The sequence below is a fragment of the Elaeis guineensis genome, chromosome 8, assembly GCF_000442705.2.
Source record: "Elaeis guineensis isolate ETL-2024a chromosome 8, EG11, whole genome shotgun sequence".
Lineage (NCBI taxonomy): Eukaryota > Viridiplantae > Streptophyta > Magnoliopsida > Arecales > Arecaceae > Elaeis > Elaeis guineensis.
The window spans coordinates 120,284,045-120,302,804 of NC_026000.2; the positions used below are offsets into that span (position 1 = coordinate 120,284,045).

Below are 18,760 nucleotides of genomic sequence, written 5' to 3' on the forward strand. Positions count from 1 at the left end.
AACATGCAGGACAATAGACAACACATGGCCTCCTTGTCCTTTAGCTCTTGGACTTTTTTGGCTGTAAGCATGATCAGACCCCTACTCTTACCAATGAACAGGTAAAATATAAGAACTCAGCCTAGAGAGATGAGATAACACCCTTTTTTTTTACATTTAATAACTTCCAACCATTTAATATATCATGCATTACAGATAAATAGCTGGCACAAAAGTTGAGATATCCAGAGAACGAGTAATGGTGAGAACTAAAATTAGAAGAAAACCAAGTACAAGAAGTTGAAACCAGAATATTTCAAGTCTCAAAACTAAAATTTACTGAGGTACTCGTTTACATGATCAGGTGAAATCTAGACACTGGACCATTAGCTAAGATCATGATTCAACACAAGCATTTATTTTAGTGCTGAAGAAAGAGACTGGCAATGTTTCTCCTTGCCATGCCAGGTCAAGGGAATGCTACAGTAGGAACTATCACCACCTATGATGGTTGATGGCATCGAGAACTATCTACGAAATGGGAGTCTGATGGATCTACAAAATCTTCAGTGAGCTTTCCTGTTGGTTCCTCTGCAAATCCTTCTATGATTTTGTTCACCTAAATTCCACTTTGGTAGCCGGTGGAGTGCAAGAGCACCGCTTTGATTTCTTCAGGAAGAACTCCTGGCCCATCCTTGCATTGCTGACAGAAAGAAACAAGTGAACATATTTAGCTGATTACTCTTGAAGGAACTGAAATGGAATAAGCTCAAAGAGAGAAGTTGGAGTAAGAAGGAAAGCAAGAATATCTGATGACCTTTACAACTGGGGTGATACTAAATGGAGAGAAGCTTACCTCAGCCCGAAAAACATCTAGCGCAAACCCATTGAAACAGCTGATGACTGCTTGTTGGACATCGAGACCAAGACCATCAAGTGCCCTCATGGTGGAGAGCAACAACCCAGGTTTCCGGCCACAAAACATGTGAATGTTCACTGCTCGGCCCTCTCTTGCCCTGACTTCAACCTACACATGAAATATATGCTAACAAAATTTATCCCAACATTTATCATCATGATTGCATTCACCACAATTTATATTTCTAAAACTCTACAGTTAGCACAATGGGTACCAGAAGGTTTATCCATCCGGCAGTTTGTGTCCCGATTGATGTTAGAGTGGGCTAAGCTTCAATTGATTCCAATGCAGATGAATAATCAAAATCGGAAGAAAAATTTGTTCCACCCACTCAATCACTATTCAGTAGATCTCAACAAAATGATTTCTTTTAAAAAAATAAATAACACAATAGCAAAATGTGCCAGGTATATGTGGGTTCATATCACAAGAGAATAAAGTTCAAGATCTAGATCAGCAGTACGTTTTGAAACCTCATGGGCTGATCTGAAGGTTACTGAGCCTCTTCCGAGCCAGCATCTTGGCCAATGAGGCCAAGTTGGTGAGGTGGGCAAACAACTCTACCCTGTGGTCTATTAATGACCGATTTCTATTATCAAAAAAGAAAAGAAAAGAAAAAGAAGAGAAAAGGCTGAGGCTATGATTTTAATGAAGAGACATGTGGGCCGTGTCGATGTGCAACCTGATAAAAGATGGTACTCAACCCTGTTCCAACATTATGGAGCAATATTCCACGTCAGCATTCTGAATCTAGACTAAATTTGTGAAGAACTTTATGTCTGCATCTAGTAAACATAAACCTAACCAGACTCATAATGATGGTTCAAACTTCTGATATGACCCATTGTATTTCCGCACCTTAACCTGACCTTGCACAAGTCAAGATGGAAAGTATGGGTGCAATCACAGGTTTGAAGTTTACCCGAGCTGGGTCTTGTAGAGGTGTAACCTAAAACCTGATCTGAACAATTTGCATCCAGCAGCCCTTCTAATGACTAGATTTGTATCAAAAAAGGGACAAATAAATTGGAAAGCAAATTCTTGACAAAGCTAGACAATCTAAGACAGAAATGCTAGCAAAAACACATTAAACTAAAAATAGCAATTTTAGAAATAACGATCCAAAAAGGAGTGAGACATCTGCAACTCTGACCAAGTAGAAATGAACTTACCCTGGGTGGTTGACTGGTGGGGCTTGCTAATGAATTTGGGCACAGTTCCTCCTTGACACGGGATGGTAGTGTTGGTGGTGTGGGTGTCAATGGGTGAAAACTTGCAGTTGTAGCAGATATTGAAGAACCGGAAGGTGTTGCCTCAAGTTCATTGTGAAGGTCATTGATCCTTTGCAGAAGCTCCTTCAAGTACTCGATTGCATCTCCAAGAATAGAAGCTCTATCCATCTGTCAAAAGGAAGAGGGAGTATTTACAACTTATGCAAAATTACCAGAAGCTACAGCACAGGCTATCTATTGTGTTAGAGAACCACATTAATCAGTAGTAAAACAGTTGCTGTCACCATCCAAGTGGATGTCTTATATACTGATGAGAGCAATACATGTTCATAGGAAAAGAATTTACACATCATGCCCTAACACGGTGTTCTTTGCATGAACATATAATGCATATGCTCTGTATGCCAATGTTTAAAAATTTGAGCAGGAAATAGCAGGATGTGACAAGGAAAGATAATAATCTTTTGATTTTTGCTGGATAATGCATGCAGTTCCCACAGCATGTTGTAGCTTTTTCAGTCAAATTCAAAGGTCCAAAATACTCCCACAAGTAAACCCACGTGGAAAGAACAAAGACAACCAATCTCAAAATGAAATTACACTAAATAGGAAAACTAGTTAGAGATGGAGGTAATGCAAGGAAAAACCTACTCAGTTAGCAAGTTTGAAATCGAAGGTAACAAATCTGTAATTTTTGTCGCAAATGGGACTTCAACTGAAGGCAGGATCTCCTATTTTTGGGCATCAGAAGCGTCACTAACAGCCTCAACAAACTCTAGTTGTCTCACATCTAGTTGTCTCACATCTAAAGAGAGGGTAGCTTAACATCAGACCCAACATATTCATGGAAGTTGGTACCAAAGAGAAAGTGTAAGACTAGCCTTTGTATACTTAATAACATCAGCTACATCTGGTGACTTGGCTTACAGCGCCTTGAAACTGGTCTCTCCATCCCCAAAAATTCTCCCTCCAACAAAAAAAAAAAAGGAAGAAAAAAAAAAAGAAAAGAAAAAAGGCATAAAAGATAAAGATGTATGTGAGGGGATGAGGTGAAGGAAAGGGAAGGGAGAGGATCTGGACACCTAGCATTATTTTTTTTTTAAAAAAGAATCCCTCATATTATGGAACAAGTAAACAAGGCAAACAATGAAACAACTAATAACCAACACCAACAATTCAAACATATCAAGATGCAATTCTTTCTATATCAAATGGTGGGAGAGAGGCAGGCGAACCAGTTCCATACATAGTGGTGAGTACCTGCATTCTGTGCTCCCATCTGTTGCAAAAACTCCACTGACCCTCAGTGTGAAACAACAAGGGACAGGTACAGTAGAAAGAGAATGCGGGTAATTATCACATAAAGGTGCATGTGGAGACAGACTGCTCGAAACACACCCTTCAGATGGGTCCATTTACTTTAGCTTAGTTAAATTTCAAATATAAATTAGGATTCTGGTGCTCAGAAACATTAACAAGCAAATGAAAAATATAAACTGAACAGATGTAACTGACTGTTCCCTCATATTGCCAGAAGAAGAGACAGAAATTATTCTACAAAGAAATACTCATCAAGTCAGCCACAAATTCAGCAACAGTTCATAAATGCAGTCAGGTATACAGACAATACAAAACAATGGACTGCTGCCATAAACAAATTATACTTCATGGTCAATTTTAGCAACTAGATAAACCAACACCATCAAGTATTAGGTAAGAGTGACTACTGTGAGCAATTAGGTATATTGTTTATAATCAAAGCATAAGTGCAACATTAAGTTGTTAAGAACTGCAAACAAGTCAAACCAAACTGAGCTATATGCTGTTCATTGTTCAGGCTTGGCTCGCATGCAAAGTGAGCCTTAACAATGGTTGTCGTCCAAATGAACAAGCTTAAACCTTCAATCGAGATGCATCCATGCTGTTCATGAACAGCTCAATTCATATGCTACCCTCTATTATGAAAAAGCTCAAACAACAAAAGTGCATGATTGATCAGTAGGAACAACCTCATAATATTAAAGCAATGTATCCTAGGTTAGTAAGCCAGGCAACAATACCAGCAAAATTGAAAATAGCTTACTAACATCATGAAAGAAACACAAACAAACCATGAATGCAGGCTCATATTCATCAATGGTTATCAGAATAATGCAGTTCAATGACATGCAGCACCAGAGCAATAGATCCAAAAACTGTTCTCCTGATAGCAATCATCAAGATTCAAGAAATTCATGGAATGATGAATGCAATTCCAACATTATAATTTCCATTTATAAGCCATTAAGCTGCTATCAAATTCCCTGATTACTAGAAGATATTGATGAATCAGGAAGTAAAACAAGTATCAGGCCCAACATGAGATCTACCAAGAGATGAAGAAAATAGAGTTCTCACTTTGCTAATCCTTGGAACAACGGACCGGAGCATGTAAAGCCGGTCATTGAGCTTCTTCCTCCTCCTCCTCTCAGCCATTAGATTCTTTGCAGGGGGACCTTTCTTCTTCTTCCCTTTCTGATCTCCACCGCCAGACACTGTACTATTGGTATTCGAAGTATTCCCTCCATCACCGTTCTTCACATCTCCTTCACCATTGTCATTCTCAGCCGCAGCATCTTCTGAGTCATAATTCAAGCCCGAGCCATCAATGCTCGGCTCGTCTATCTCATCCTCCTCATTCCCCCTCCTCTTCTTCTCCTGCTCATCCTCGATCACACTCCTCCAATTGCTCCCCTGGCCTCCACCTGGGCCCAAAAGTGCCAAGGCAGCGCCTTTCTCTCCCACCACCATAGAATTCTGCCGTAAAGCTGCAGCGGCTCGCTTTTGAAACAAAGTCGGCTGGGCTCCCACCGGTGGGAAGATCTCCAGAGGTCTCAACACTTTAGAGCGGTTTAGAAACGGCGAATTCTCAAAAGAATCCAAACCCATTGGATGGAAACCGGCATCGGAGCTGGAACCAGGGCCATTTCCGGCAAGCAGCGGCACCCAGGTGCTCGAGAACTGGGGGGCGGAGCCGAAAACGGGACCCCCCATCTGTCCGTTCTCCCCAACTCCAGGGAGCCCGAAAACCCCTCCGCCGCCCCCCCTGCCCATCAGAACAGAGGAACACGTCACCTGGGCCGCCGGCAGGAACCCGGCAGCATCGCTGCCGAGATCGAACCCGGTGTCGAACGGGTTGGAGCATACCGCGCCGAGGAGAGAGGGAATGGCGGCCTTGGAAGAAAGGAAGGGGACAGAGGAGGAGTCCACCTGCGGGAGGAGGGACGCGCCCGGCGGGGAAGGGTCGGAAGGAAAGGCCAGGTCTTTCATCTCTTGCGGCACGTGGAGGGAGCCGAAGGGGTGGTGGCCGGAGGAACCGGGGTCGCCGGTGCTGCTAAGGTACCAGTCGTCCTCAAGGAGGGACTTGAAGGAAGGCAGGCCAAGCACGTCCTTGCTCTCGCCGGCGCCGGCAGCGGTGGAGGCGTCGGTGGTGGACCAGGGGGCGGCGCCGTCGTCGTCCCCGCCGCCTCCACCGGAGTCTTCCATCCAGGCCGCGCCGCTGAGCCTTGAAAGCATCGCGTACTCTGTTTTTTTTTTTCCTTTTCGTTTTTTTTTTTTTGCCCCTTAAAAATGCTCGAGAGAAGCAAGTAATAAAAGTGGAGAGAGAGGGGGAGGTTTAAGGCTCATAAAAACATGCCTTTTTTTGAGTTACCATTTTGGGACGGGGTAAGTGTTATCCTTTTGTATGGGTTCACGCACGGAGGAGAGGCCACTTGGAAGGAAAGGACGGGGAAAGAGGGTGGGCCGGGTTTTGAACGTTACGCTGTAAAGCAGACGTATGCTTATCCATCTCCACTGTGTCCCATCGTTTGTTACAGGATGCATATGTCCCAAAATACCCTTATAATTTTTTATAATAATGCAAGCTATTTATTTATTTATTATGTATGTTTTTCTTTATCTAAATGAGGTGTAAGAGGAAGCTTGCATATATATATATATATATATATATATATATATATATATATATATATATATATTTTTTTTTTTTTTTTTTTTTTTTTTTTTTTTTTTTTTTTTTTCTGGAGGCTAAGGAGGTCACTCCTTCGTTAGCCACCATTTTTATTGAGAAAAAGCAAATTCATAAAATAAAGTTGGTAAAGGCATACCAAAAGAAGGGATTGGATGATTTAGATGTTGCTAAAGATGGGGCAATATAAAGGGTATTGGTGAAACAGGGTGGTGCAAATTTGAGATCAAGTATTATAGGTGAAAAGTTGTGATTTTGATGAGGATGTCCGTTGATTTAATGGAATGAATACAATCGATAGTGCTAAAAATTGTAACACCGTTGTAGTTTGGAAAGGTTGTCGACTAAGAGAGCCAATAGACAAATATAGACCAAAATGCTGTTGCTATGTGAGCAATATTTTTATTTCTCCCAAAAAAAAATTGTTGGTTTTTTACCGGTGAAGAAGAAAGAAAAAGTTTCTATTATTCACTTAGATGCATAAAATATATTTTTATTTTTTAAAAAATCACACTTTGATATCTTAACTTTATTCTATATCCAAGTTGCACTTCTACCCTTTTGGGTTTAAAAATTTTAAATTGGATCCTTTAAGTAGTAAATTAATCTAATGTGATTTTATCATTTATCTTCATTAATTAGATTTGAATGAAAGTCTCTCACAATAGTCATGTGAGTTTTAGAATTTGCTGAAATATGTAATCTACCCTTTTGCATGTCTAATTGAAGAGTAAAATAGCTTAATACTTTTTGTGTTTCCAATGACTTTTTTTACACCCATTGATCTACTCGTTGCTTCACCTTCATGTTTTCTTTTATAGTCAACATCCCCATAACCATCATTTTTATCTTGGTGATCATCTTAGTAAAAGCCTCTACCATCATTACTCTTATCGTAGTCGATCCCACCAATCCCAAAAAGAAGTCATATTTCATCAGCATGGTTTGCATTTCCTTCACCGTTATCAACTTCTAAGATCTATCTTTGAGACCTCACAATGCTCTCACCATCCTTAATTTCTTATTAACTCTTTTCTTATTTTTTCCTCCTCTTCCCCCCTAGCTAGCTCATATATCTACCTTCTAATGCATCATTACTGACTGACTGGTGATCTTCCATCTCCTCCAAAATTCTCCTTATATACTCTCCCACTCGTCTTTCCTTTTTTCTTCTCATAAAAATCCTATCCCTTTCCTTTATTCTTGAGCTCGAAGCCTTGCCACCACCACCTCGATAGCTTTTCTCATGGAGATGTCCTTGTTTTGATTCTAATACAAGGTGAAGGACCTCTCCTAGATCAACTTCACCTAGCTCAAGATTGAGTTTACTAAAGTCAAATGCTTGGGCTCATAGCCTAGCACTCCAAATTCAACCCCCTCCTAGGCGACCTTCAAGGGAACTTGCATCTCCAACGACACTTCTCTATACTAGTAAAGACCTACTTTCTTATAGTGGCATCAAGTGCTGCCTCAATTAGAGCCCTATACCCCGACCTCCTTGTTGATGATGGTAACACCATGCTCCTCATACACTGAGGAGTATGAGAAAACTATTAACCTATATGAGAAGATTAGCAAGATGCTGACTTCGTATTTGCCAGTGACACTCGGTTATAGATAATACTATAGTTTATTAAGGATAAACTCAGGTGGACTTAAAAAAGTACACCAAGATGAAGGAGAGACTTATTGGCATCTCTAAAGGATGACTATCGATGTTAGAAAGAGGAGGTCAGGAGTGTACGGAGGCAAGGAGTGTCAAGTATAGGAGTAGGTGATGAAAGAGATAATAGAAGTAGTGTTGTGTAGGAGTCATGACTAAGAGAGATAAGGTGAGGGGCAAAGATGAGCCTGAGGTTCGATAGGATGGTGGGCTTGATGAGGTCGAGGGTGTTATAGCTAGTTGAGGCCATGCTTGATTTGATAGAGCTGATGCTCAAAGATCTTAATCCTGTGACGAATAAGGGAGACATGTTTGGAGATGACATAAAGATTTTTATGGCTATCGACAGGGGAAGGGGAATAAAGGGTAAAGAGGTTAGTGAAGACAAGAAAGATGATGAAGGGCGAAGAAGTTGAGCAACGCATAGTAGGTGGTTCCTTTATCAATCTTGAAGAAAATGCATGAAGCCTAGCCATCAGAGGAGGAGAGGAGGGGTGAACACAAAGGTATTGATAGGGGCTCGCTAGAGTATCGATTTTTTTTTTCTGACTCATATCTAACCAAGAAAGGATAGCATATATTGTGTCCAAAGTTGAGAGAGAAGATGCACTTTTCATGACTTGAAGATGGGGGCTAGATGACTTCACAAGTTGGTTCGATTGTCTCTAATAATCAAGATTGACAAAGAATCATTGTGAAGGAAAGATGGTGGTGGAGGACTAGAATAAAAGGATATTATTTAAGAGAGATATATAAGGGAATTTATAAACAGTTTCAGAGGAAGAAGGTATTTTCATCATTTGGGAAAGCACACTATTGATGTTGGATTGTGAATTGGTCGTACAATTATATCTAGTCAGCTGTTAACTTAAAGGATCCAATAATAATTTTTCTAAATATGGGGGTTGTTTGTACATGCAACTTAGGAAAATTCAAGGTGTCAAAGTGTAAGTTTCTCCTCATTTTTCTTTGTGGAAGAAGGTTTAAATTAAAATATGCATAATTACGAAGATATTTGTTCTTTTTTAGATATTTTAACTTTTCTAAGCTAAAATTTGCCAATAATCCCTTGTTCATTCAAGTAAGAAACTTTTCTTGGCATGTAAGTCATAACAAAACAAAATAATTAAAATTTATTATCCCCTCCTATCACCAACCGCAGTAAGTTTTATTGCCGTGAGAATTTAGCCCATTTAATATATTTTATGTTACGGCACTAGTAATAACAATCCAATAACTTCATGTATGAGATTATAATATTTTTATAGTTGATAATTAATTTAGCGAACTAATCAATGGCATTGATAGCCAAACTTATCCTTTCTCTCAAATACATTTTACAGTGCAGAAAAATACAAAAATATGTATAATGATTGATGAAATTGGATATTGATTGGACTTTGAGGACTGTTTTGTCTCACTCAAAAAATACGGTCCCAATTATCTTTTTACAAGAAAGAGTATTTTGAAGCGCATCACGAAAGAAGTATTATAACAGAAACTATTTTACCCCTGCTAAATTTTCACCGATGTTGCGGTCAAATCTTCAGAGGGATTTGATCTTGTGCTTTTAACACCGACTGACAAAAGGCGGCACGTATTCTACCAAGGGTGTGGTAATTAGCACATTTTTGTCTTTGTCGGGCACTAAGAACATCCGGGTTTGATTTTTTGCGTAAAAAGTGTAGCTAGTTCTGGAGAAGAGCATGTTACATGTGTTCCGCTATGATGTTAAAGAGCAAAAATTCAAGAGGTTAGGTAGACCAGGGTAATGTTCATTCCAATCACAGGTCAAGATGATAAAAAAAGAAGACCGAATAGCCTTTTCTTATACAGTTTGATTCCAAGTCCAATGTATCTCATGTTTCCTGTGAAGCCATCAAAAACAGGGAAATTGCATACAAAGAGATCTCATGTAGCAGATAAAAGAAATCAATGTTTCAAAAATTCATCTCTTGCAAGTTTCAGTGTACATGGAGAACTTTTCTTTTTGGGCAAAACTGTGGATGAAGAACCACATGTTTCCATGATTACCCCAATTTTTTACTGCACTGAGTTGCTTAAATGTAACTATATGGAGTTAACTTAGTTGGCAGTAATGATATTGGCTTTTAGATTGGCAGTGGTCCATATGCTAGGGAAGTCATAAAGAGAGGTGGGTCCTATTCATGTGCAGAAATAAGTGGACCTTGTTCTTATTTAATTTATACAAGAGAGGAAAGTAAAAAAGATAAGGCTGATTTATTTATTTATTTATAGATATGAACATACGAACTAACCTTGTGATGTCATCTTCCATGTTTTGCATGATAGATATCCCATTGAATCCTGTGTGCTAGCGGAAATGCATACCAATTTGAGGTGAACTACACTGACCTAGTACCATCATACACTGTTAATTGGAAACATCACACCTTCTCTATAATTTCTTCTGAGAGTTTAACTGTGCTCCAAGTGTGATAGTGATTATGCATGAAAGATATGTAAGATAATGGAACACCCCAACCAAGAAGACCATATGAATCTAATTAAAGTGCCTTTTAGTTAATGTAGCTATAACCTCCTAAATCATTGTAAGTGAATGCAGAGAGTAGATATATAGGATGGTGTTTGCACACTAAATCCTCAAAGGGACACGTTTTTAGCAAGTGCACCCTGCTGAAACATATTGTCTTGTGTCTCTTTCTCCATTCAACATCATCTGTGGAAGGACACACAAATGAAGCAGTGAAATAATGAAGCTATTAAAACAAAAATGTGTGTTCATTACTCAGGCCCCTTAATTCTGAACTTCAGAAAAGAGTGACTCAACCTCCTCAGAGAACGAAGTATGAGAATTATTAGGAACATAGAAGAATGAAAAGTGGGAAGAAAGCCTAGTTCCGTATATCTGTGATCGTTTTGGGACTCATCAGCTCGATTCTATAAGCACTAATAGTTGCTTTGGTAGTGCTTCTAACTGAACCATGCTTTTATCACTTGATGGTGAGGATGACAATGAGATGGCAAGCCCAAAAGAATTATCAGGTACTGGTGCATGTTGAACTGTGTGGGACCCACTTTGCATGGGCCACCTATATCCTTGTTTGCATGCATGGCCTGTGGACCCCACTCCATAGCCAATTGGAGCTTGACAGCTTAAAGACGTTATGCTTTTCAAGCTTGAAATAATTTAGCATATTTTTCTTTTCTTTAAACCAAAAGACAAACACAGACTGTATTCACTTCCAAAGCTCTTAATTAGCTTTTAAGTTTTAACTCTCGGACGAAACCTATCACTTAACAGGAACATGCCAGATGGATATAATTTACTCAAAAGGGATTTTTTTCATGGACTTCGATATATGTAACTTTCTTTCAATGCATGGCATGCCTTCTTTTATTTTATCATTACACCCTGCCCTTCATTCTCAGGTAAGTTGCAAAGAGGCGGACATTTAGCAACTTTACCACGCGTTTTCAGTGGCATAAAGCCATCTCCGTTATTCTCGAAAGAGCAAGGGCAATAAGTTAACTAAAAAGGAAGCAAACATCACTGTAGACTGCCCTGTTCAAAGGGGCAGAGTACTTAACAAGGCTACGGCAGAGAGAGAGAGAGAGAGAGAGAGAGAGAGAGAGAGACACTGACGGAGTGCCGGGCCATGCCTCAACGTCTGGATGGGGTCACGAGTAAGCGTTATTAATGGCAAAGGAGACAAACAAAAAGGAGGCAGAGGAGTGTGTGTGGGGGGAGGGGGGGAGAGAGAGGAGACGAGAGAGAGAGAGAGAGAGACTGCAAGTTTTGCAGGGTGGGAATAAATTGGAGGATGGGAGAGCCAAGTTTCTCGTGACAGCCCTACTCACCGCACCTAAAGAAGATTCCACAATCCATCCACCTCACTCTCAAACCAACAACAAGGGAAGTGGGGTTACCCTTTTTCCATGCAACGTAACACTTTTTTACCCTTAGGATTTGCCATGCGACGTAACACTTGGCACCATCCACTCAATTCCTAACATATGATGAAGCTTTGCCCATGTTCAGCCTTTATTACTGACACATGGAGGAAATGACGTGAAAAGAATGCTATCATTTCAGCAATTCAGTAACGGTTCCTCCCATAATAACTCCATAGTTGAGCATGTTCAGTGGGAATAGTATATGGGACATGTGACCCCTGTGATGAAATAAACAGAAGATGGGATTAGGAGTTCTGGATTGAAGGGGAATATGAGTCGCTCACATGACACGGAATCGTTGTGGCTTTTGAGTTGGAGTACTGCTATGACAAGCAGTCCTTGAAGAGAGAGTCCAAGCTTGACCATTTACCGTTTGGGCTTAAATTCTGTGGTCTCCATTTCAGAGGGTTTCAGATAGAAGTAGGCGACATACAACTTCTTTTTGAAGGACTCAATCCAATACCTGACCGACGGAGATCGAAACTTTGCACGTCTGTACCAAAGAGCACTTAAGATTTGGGTCCCCGTCACTTTTCATCGCACTTCGTGTATCAGTCCAACTCAAGTGTATTCCATCCAAAAATTGATTCAACTAAGCGTTTGCTTTGCTTGATTAAATTCTCAACTAGATTAGCTTCTAAAGTACTTGTTTTTGGTCAATAAGAGGGGTGGCAGTCAATTTGAAAAGCGCAAGCCCAGCTCGGAGAAAGGATCGATTCCAGCTCAGTTTGAAACTAAATGAGCTTAGATTGAACCAACATTCTAGACTCGTAGTTAACTTCAAGCTAGACCAGGCTCGATTCAATTACATCCACGCTTGGATCCTTGTCATCACCTTTTGCAGTTGACAGGATGTCGGTGGCACGTCCAACTAATCCATTGTTGTGGAATTAAGACTCAACATTTTCCCCTCCGGCTAACTGAGTTCTCTAAGACGTTGATTAGCTTCCTCACACGTGATTGAACAGAATTAATTTATAACCTGTGCGATGCACGGGATGTTTTTTCTTTTTCTTTTTAATATTTTATTTATTTATTTATTATATATATTATTATATTTTTTATTATTTGAAAAAATAATATGTTATTATTTTTTTCTTCTCCTTTCCTCTCATTCCTTTTTCGTGCCCACTGGTGCCGTCTTTCTCCGCCGCAGCCTGTCCTTCTTGCACAGCCCCGAAAGAACTGCTGGTACCTATCTTTATAACATCGCCTCTCCTTCGTTGTCAGTCGACACTCCGAAATCTCCTTCAAGCCCGATATCGAGCAGCCTCCACCACCCCCATGAAGTGGTGGAGCTGGTGGAGCAGATGTCCGTTCTCGACAGACCCGAGCTTCTCTATGCCATGGCCACTATCGTCTCGGACGTCTTCTGGACACGATCTAGCCTCTTTCGATGTCTCACTCCCTCCGGTGTAGCCAACTTCAACCTCGCACCCGCCACCTCATCTCCTCTGGCATCATCGACTTCCATCTCAAAGATCAACAGGATGTCATCGATTATTATTTTATTATTTTATTGAGTACAATGGTATCATATTTTAGTATTTTATAATAATTATTTTTTTATGTGGATACATGGTGTGTGATGCCTCTATATATATATATATATATATATATATATATATATATATATATATATATATATATATATATATATATATATATATATATATATATTAGATGTAAGAAATATTTATAAAAAAATATTTAAAATTTTATTTTTTAAATTTCTCCACGTAGTATTATATGATAATATCACGCCCCCGACACGAGATTGTGAATCGAGGGTCATGGCAACCGCCGCATACTCATAGAAAATTCTTCTCATAAGCATGCAAGGCATCTTATCATGTTATCTTAAAATAACAGTGGAATAATTAGTCAATAATTTAAATCCAAAACATAACGATCTAAATTTTTTTTTTTTAATATCTCAATAAATTCAACAATGATTCATAGGCCTTACATCAAATTCAATAAAATTTTCAACCTAAAATAAAAGTATAAAGATTCTGCTTCCGATCACTCTTCCATTCATATCTTGTATCATCTTAATTCCTCAACATCTGTAAAAACAAATAAAAATAGGAGGTAATGAGCTAGACAGCCCAGTAAGCAATGATCATTTTTCAACAGATTTCATCAGGCATTTAAGTAAATCATCATTTATAGAAAATAAGCATATAGAGTTCATCAATTCGAAATCAATTTCAATTATGCAACATAATTTATGCCAAATTCATTTCTTTTTCGAAAATTCAAGTTTCTTTTCAAATTTTAATTTCTTTCGTTCTTAAATTCTTTTCGTCAACCATGAGCTATGACCATATTTTCCCTATGGCAGGATCATAATACCGCGTATCTGCTTGCGGTAGGCTGCGAATCATCTGGCAGCCATGTCCTTTGGAACTGCTGGTCTCGCTGGCGGTTTGTTGCTGGTCTCTCTGGCGACATGTCGCTGGTCTCGCTGGCGACATAAATCCTCAGGACAATCAATTGCCAACGTATATGTCTCCATTGGCGGGGTCCTTTACATAGTTAGGTTGTCAATTCATAATATTTCTTATATCATAATTCTTCATAAATCATATTTCATATTTTAATTTCGATAATAAAATATATAATCATGTAGTATCGAAATCAATCAATATAATGCATCATGAAATTAATATGTTCAATCATGCTTCATCATAACATCTCAAATAAGATATTTTCGTAACAAAATACCATTCATCCAATTCATGCATCGTTTCACAAATCATGTCAGAAAAATACATTATAATTTGCTGATAAATCTAGAAAAAATGAAACATTACTTACCTCAAACACATTCCAATAAATCCACATAATTCTATAAATTTTTCTTCCAAAAATTCTGTTCGTAGATCATATCGCGATATCTCATGATCAAACATCCACGATCCTATACAGAATCAATTTCAATAATTAGAAAGAATACGAATACCATATTTCAACGGTTTAGATTGGGTCCGATCATTTAATTTTATCTAATCAAAATCTAATTAGAACCTAAACGATCCAAAATTTGACTATCAGATCAAATCGGATAAGAAGTGATAGGACCGAGATTTCTTCATCGATTTCATAAAATCAAGTAGAGAGAGACAATTAGAGGAGAGAGAATTCATGAGGTACAATTCGAATTGATCAGGTGACACAATCCAACATTACGATTGGTCCAATATCTCGATTGATGAAATCAACATGATCAAATCAAGTCATGGCTAGATCGAAATCATGGATGATCAAATCTAAAGATTCATGGTCTGATTAAGGTGGGTGCCAGCACGCTGTTTGACAATCATGGATCAAGATTCTTCATTAGAATCAGATCAGGACTTTAAAAGAAATTTCTTCATTCACTAACCTTTTTTTTTTAGAGAGAATAAATCAAGAGAGAGAATATTTTAGAGAGAGAAAATTTTAGAGAGAGAAAATTCTAGAGAGAAAACTCATCTTGAATTCTTCGGACAATATGATTTAATAAATTCGATCGATCAGATCAAATCATGCTGAAATTATCATGTGGACAATTCAATAAGATCATGAGAAATAAAATCTAAAAATACTTGATCTGATCAAAGTGGATGTCGGTGTACCGTCCGACGATCACAGATTAAAAATCCATCACTAGGATCATTTAAATTCATCATCATTCTTCAAAATTTTAGAAATCTTAGGAAAGAGAAATAATCTAGAGAGAGAATTTTAGAGAGAGAAAGTAAAGAGAGAAAGTTCAATTCTAGAGAGAGAAAATACTAATTCAAGCTGAAGAGAGAGGAAAGAGAGAGAAACTCTCTTTCTCATATTTTATTATTTATATCATTATTTATTAATTAATTTAATAATTTTTTTTCTTTTCTTTTCTCTCTTTTTTTTTTCTTTTTCTTCACAGAAGAGAGATGAGAGAAAATCCTATTTATTATTATTATATTATTATTATATTATTTTTTTCTTCTCTCTCTTTTTTTTTTCTTTTTCTTTTTCTTTTCTTTTCCTTCTTCTTCTTCTTTTCTTCTTCTTTTCCCGTGGGTTTCTTTTGGGCCGAAACAGGGGATCTTTAATCCCCTCATTGGTTGGCCGATTAACTATGCAGTCGGCACGGAGATGGTTGGCGGCCGAAGGGGGGCGATCCGACGGCAAGAGGAGGACCAAACCGGTGGTCGGCGGTGACCACCGGCGTCGGAAAAAATGGCAAAAAAAAAGGTTCTTCCACAACAAAATCTGGTGACTTCGGTCGCCGGCAAGTGTGCACATCGGTACGGGAAGGAAGGAGGAGAAGAGAGGAAGGGGAGGAGGCTTACCTCCGTCGCCGGCGAAGCTTTTTCGGTGAGAAATTGGACGGCACAGGGACGGTCTTTCGCGATGGATTTTCCGGTGATTGCCGCCGATCGGGCTTAGAATCTTCGGTGGAAGGAAGAGAGGAGGGATCTCCTCCTTAAATAGGTCGGAGGGAGTTCGTTTCCGACTCCGATTGGGAGCCGGCGAGAGGAGGAAGAAGACTCCCTCTTTTTTTTTTTTTTTTTTTTTTTTTTTTTTTTTTTTTTTTTTTTTTTTTTTTTTTTTTTTTTTTCAGGCTTTGGCTGATCTGGGCTGGGATGCTTACTCGGGCCGGGCCGGGCTATCACAGATAATATTAAACCAAATGCTTGCAGTGGTGAGAATTAAAAGGATAGGATGGGGACAGGTCGACAAGACCTGCGAAATTCGCTTTAAAACATGTGCAATTAGAGTTTCTTCCGATAAGCACGTCCATGGCTCTGAATTTTGCGATCTTCCCGTGTTTCTGTCCCACCCATGCCACAGATCATCTATGTCGTGTGAAAGCTCAAATATTTGGCATTTGTATAGTAGCATGCTCCAAATCTTCATAAAATTGGTGCACTGGAGCATTATATGGTCAATCGGTTTACTAGCATTGTAACCTAAGGAATATCTACCAGGTCCATTAAACCTTTATTTTATCCAGAACGCCGCTGCAAAGATCTTCCAGTTGTAACATAATTAGTTGAATAATTTACACTTCTTTAAAATTGGAAGCTTCCATATGATTTTTTTAAGATGGGAAACTAGACCACCATGAATTAAGAATTTATAATAGGCTGAGATCGAGAAAGAATGCTTCGGAAGCTATTTCCAAAGTCTCTTATGTTCTTGATTCATTAGTCAGAAATTTGTCAGGATCTGAGTACAGAGTCCAAGATTTGAATGGTCTGCTAGAAGTATGGGGCTTTTGAAATTGTGAGACCATTAATGCTTGTTCATGAAGGCCACAATAGTCCAATTTTTATCTATGGTAAGTCAGTATAAGATAGAGAATAGGGTTTTTAGACTAAGATTAGTGATCCAAACGCCATCCCAAAGCAGTGTATAATGTTCGTTTCCAACCGAGATGGAGGTAAATGAGGTCATAATGTTACCGGTGTCCATAACATTTCTCCAGAAGATTAAGGCTTTTTGTTTGAGGTATGAGGATGTAGTTAAAGATAAACTTCTTGAATAATAACTGTGCATAAACATTGATTTCCAAGGTCCTTGATTCACTGAGTAGAGTCTATCCTGCTATTTCATAAGCAAAGCTTGATTGGATACTTTGAGGTTCATGATTTTTAGTCCTCCCAAGGCTTTAGGATGACAAATCTGAGACCATTTTGTCAAGATCTTGAAGTTCGATTGTTGCTGACCTCCGTTCCAAAGAAAGTTTCGATAAATGATATCAATTTTCTTAATGGTAACAACAAGCATTTGAGCAACCAACATCCAATAAGATGGGATCACCCTCAATTAGAATCGAGTTGATAAAGGTGAGGCGTCCAGTAGTAGACAATACATTCTTTTTCTAACCAAAAAATTTCCATTCGATCTTCTCTACTAAAAAGTACCATTGTTTTTTGGATAACGATTTGGAAATTCATAGTTTTTACAACCCAAGATGGCTGCATAGCCCAGTGATTCCTTTGGACTTAATCCCAATTCCACCGGCTATAATTTCAAGAAGTTGATTTTAAGACTTGATAGCAATTCAAACGCATACAAAAAGAACTTGATAGTATTGAGTTGAGATTTTACAGCTTGGCACAAAATCATAGTACCATCTATATACTGAATGGAATGCATGCTGTTTGAAAGTTGATTGGGCCCGACAGTATCCAAGAGATTCTCGGTAGTTGCCTGATCCAAACATAGGATGAAGAATATCAACGATCAAAATGAACAAAAGAGGGGAGAGTGGATTACATTGTTTAAGTCTATTCTTGCTTGTTAACCATCTTCGTAGGTTTCCATTGAGGATGATGGTTAAAAAGCCTATATTACATTATATAGCAAATCATATAATAAACCTGTATCTCATAAAAGTCACATATACATAATAGATATTGAAGAACTCCAAAACTTCTTATTATATAATAAGAAAGCACAAAATAACATTTGTCTTATAAAAAAAAATACAAAAAGATACATCATATATAAAGCAAACTTATAAAGAAAATATAAAAAGATACATCATATATAAAACAAATTTATAAAGAAAATACAAAAAGATACATCATATATAAAACATCGAGAGAGAGAGAGAGAGAGAAAGGGATATCACTTGTGTTAGATGAATGCCCTAGAAACCAAATATTGGCCGATGCATTATGCAATTCCAAAGCTTAACTTTATACTTGTAACACTTTTATTATTTATAAAGTATATTTTTTATTTTCAATCATATTTATGTGTCCATGATTTGTCTTAAAAATTAACAAAGATGATTTTAGTATATTTTCAAGGTGTTGATAATTTGAGATATACATTAATTAGTGGTTAGTTTCTAAATACTCTCGATCAAAAGATCATCACAGAGGACAGTGATCAATCTATTTAAAGATCAGTGCATAAATCACCTCTCTTCTGGGCAAATGAGTATCGAGTCTGCAGTGTAAGGAGCTTCGGATGAGAGTGCAAGTGGTTTTAGAGAATAACTTGTACTGAGTATGACCAACACGAGA

The 18,760-nt window shown here is 38.3% G+C and overlaps 1 protein-coding gene across 1 annotated transcript; it reads right to left on the reverse strand.

The window, feature by feature from the left end:
• Nucleotides 1–223: 223 nt before the first annotated feature.
• On the reverse strand, nucleotides 224–5,756 carry LOC105036068 (transcription factor ICE1). The gene is made up of 4 exons (XM_010911813.4): nucleotides 4,528–5,756; nucleotides 2,071–2,298; nucleotides 836–1,006; nucleotides 224–682 (listed from the first exon to the last, which is right to left on the reverse strand). Exons 1-4 carry the CDS (start codon nucleotides 5,683–5,685, stop codon nucleotides 599–601), a joined length of 1,641 nt encoding a protein of 546 aa, XP_010910115.3. The 5' UTR covers nucleotides 5,686–5,756; the 3' UTR covers nucleotides 224–598.
• Between the last annotated feature and the right edge of the window lie 13,004 nt (nucleotides 5,757–18,760).

Excerpts from the sequence above, each read along its gene's own strand:
- LOC105036068 (XM_010911813.4), bottom strand. The coding sequence starts at position 5,685 with ATGCTTTCAAGGCTCAGCGGCGCGGCCTGGATGGAAGACTCCGGTGGA. Across the intron at positions 2,299-4,527 it reads TTGTTCCAAGGATTAGCAAA|ATGGATAGAGCTTCTATTCT; the intron begins GTGAGAACTCTA and ends TCCTTTTGACAG. Across the intron at positions 1,007-2,070 it reads CCACCAGTCAACCACCCAGG|GTTGAAGTCAGGGCAAGAGA; the intron begins GTAAGTTCATTT and ends TTTCATGTGTAG.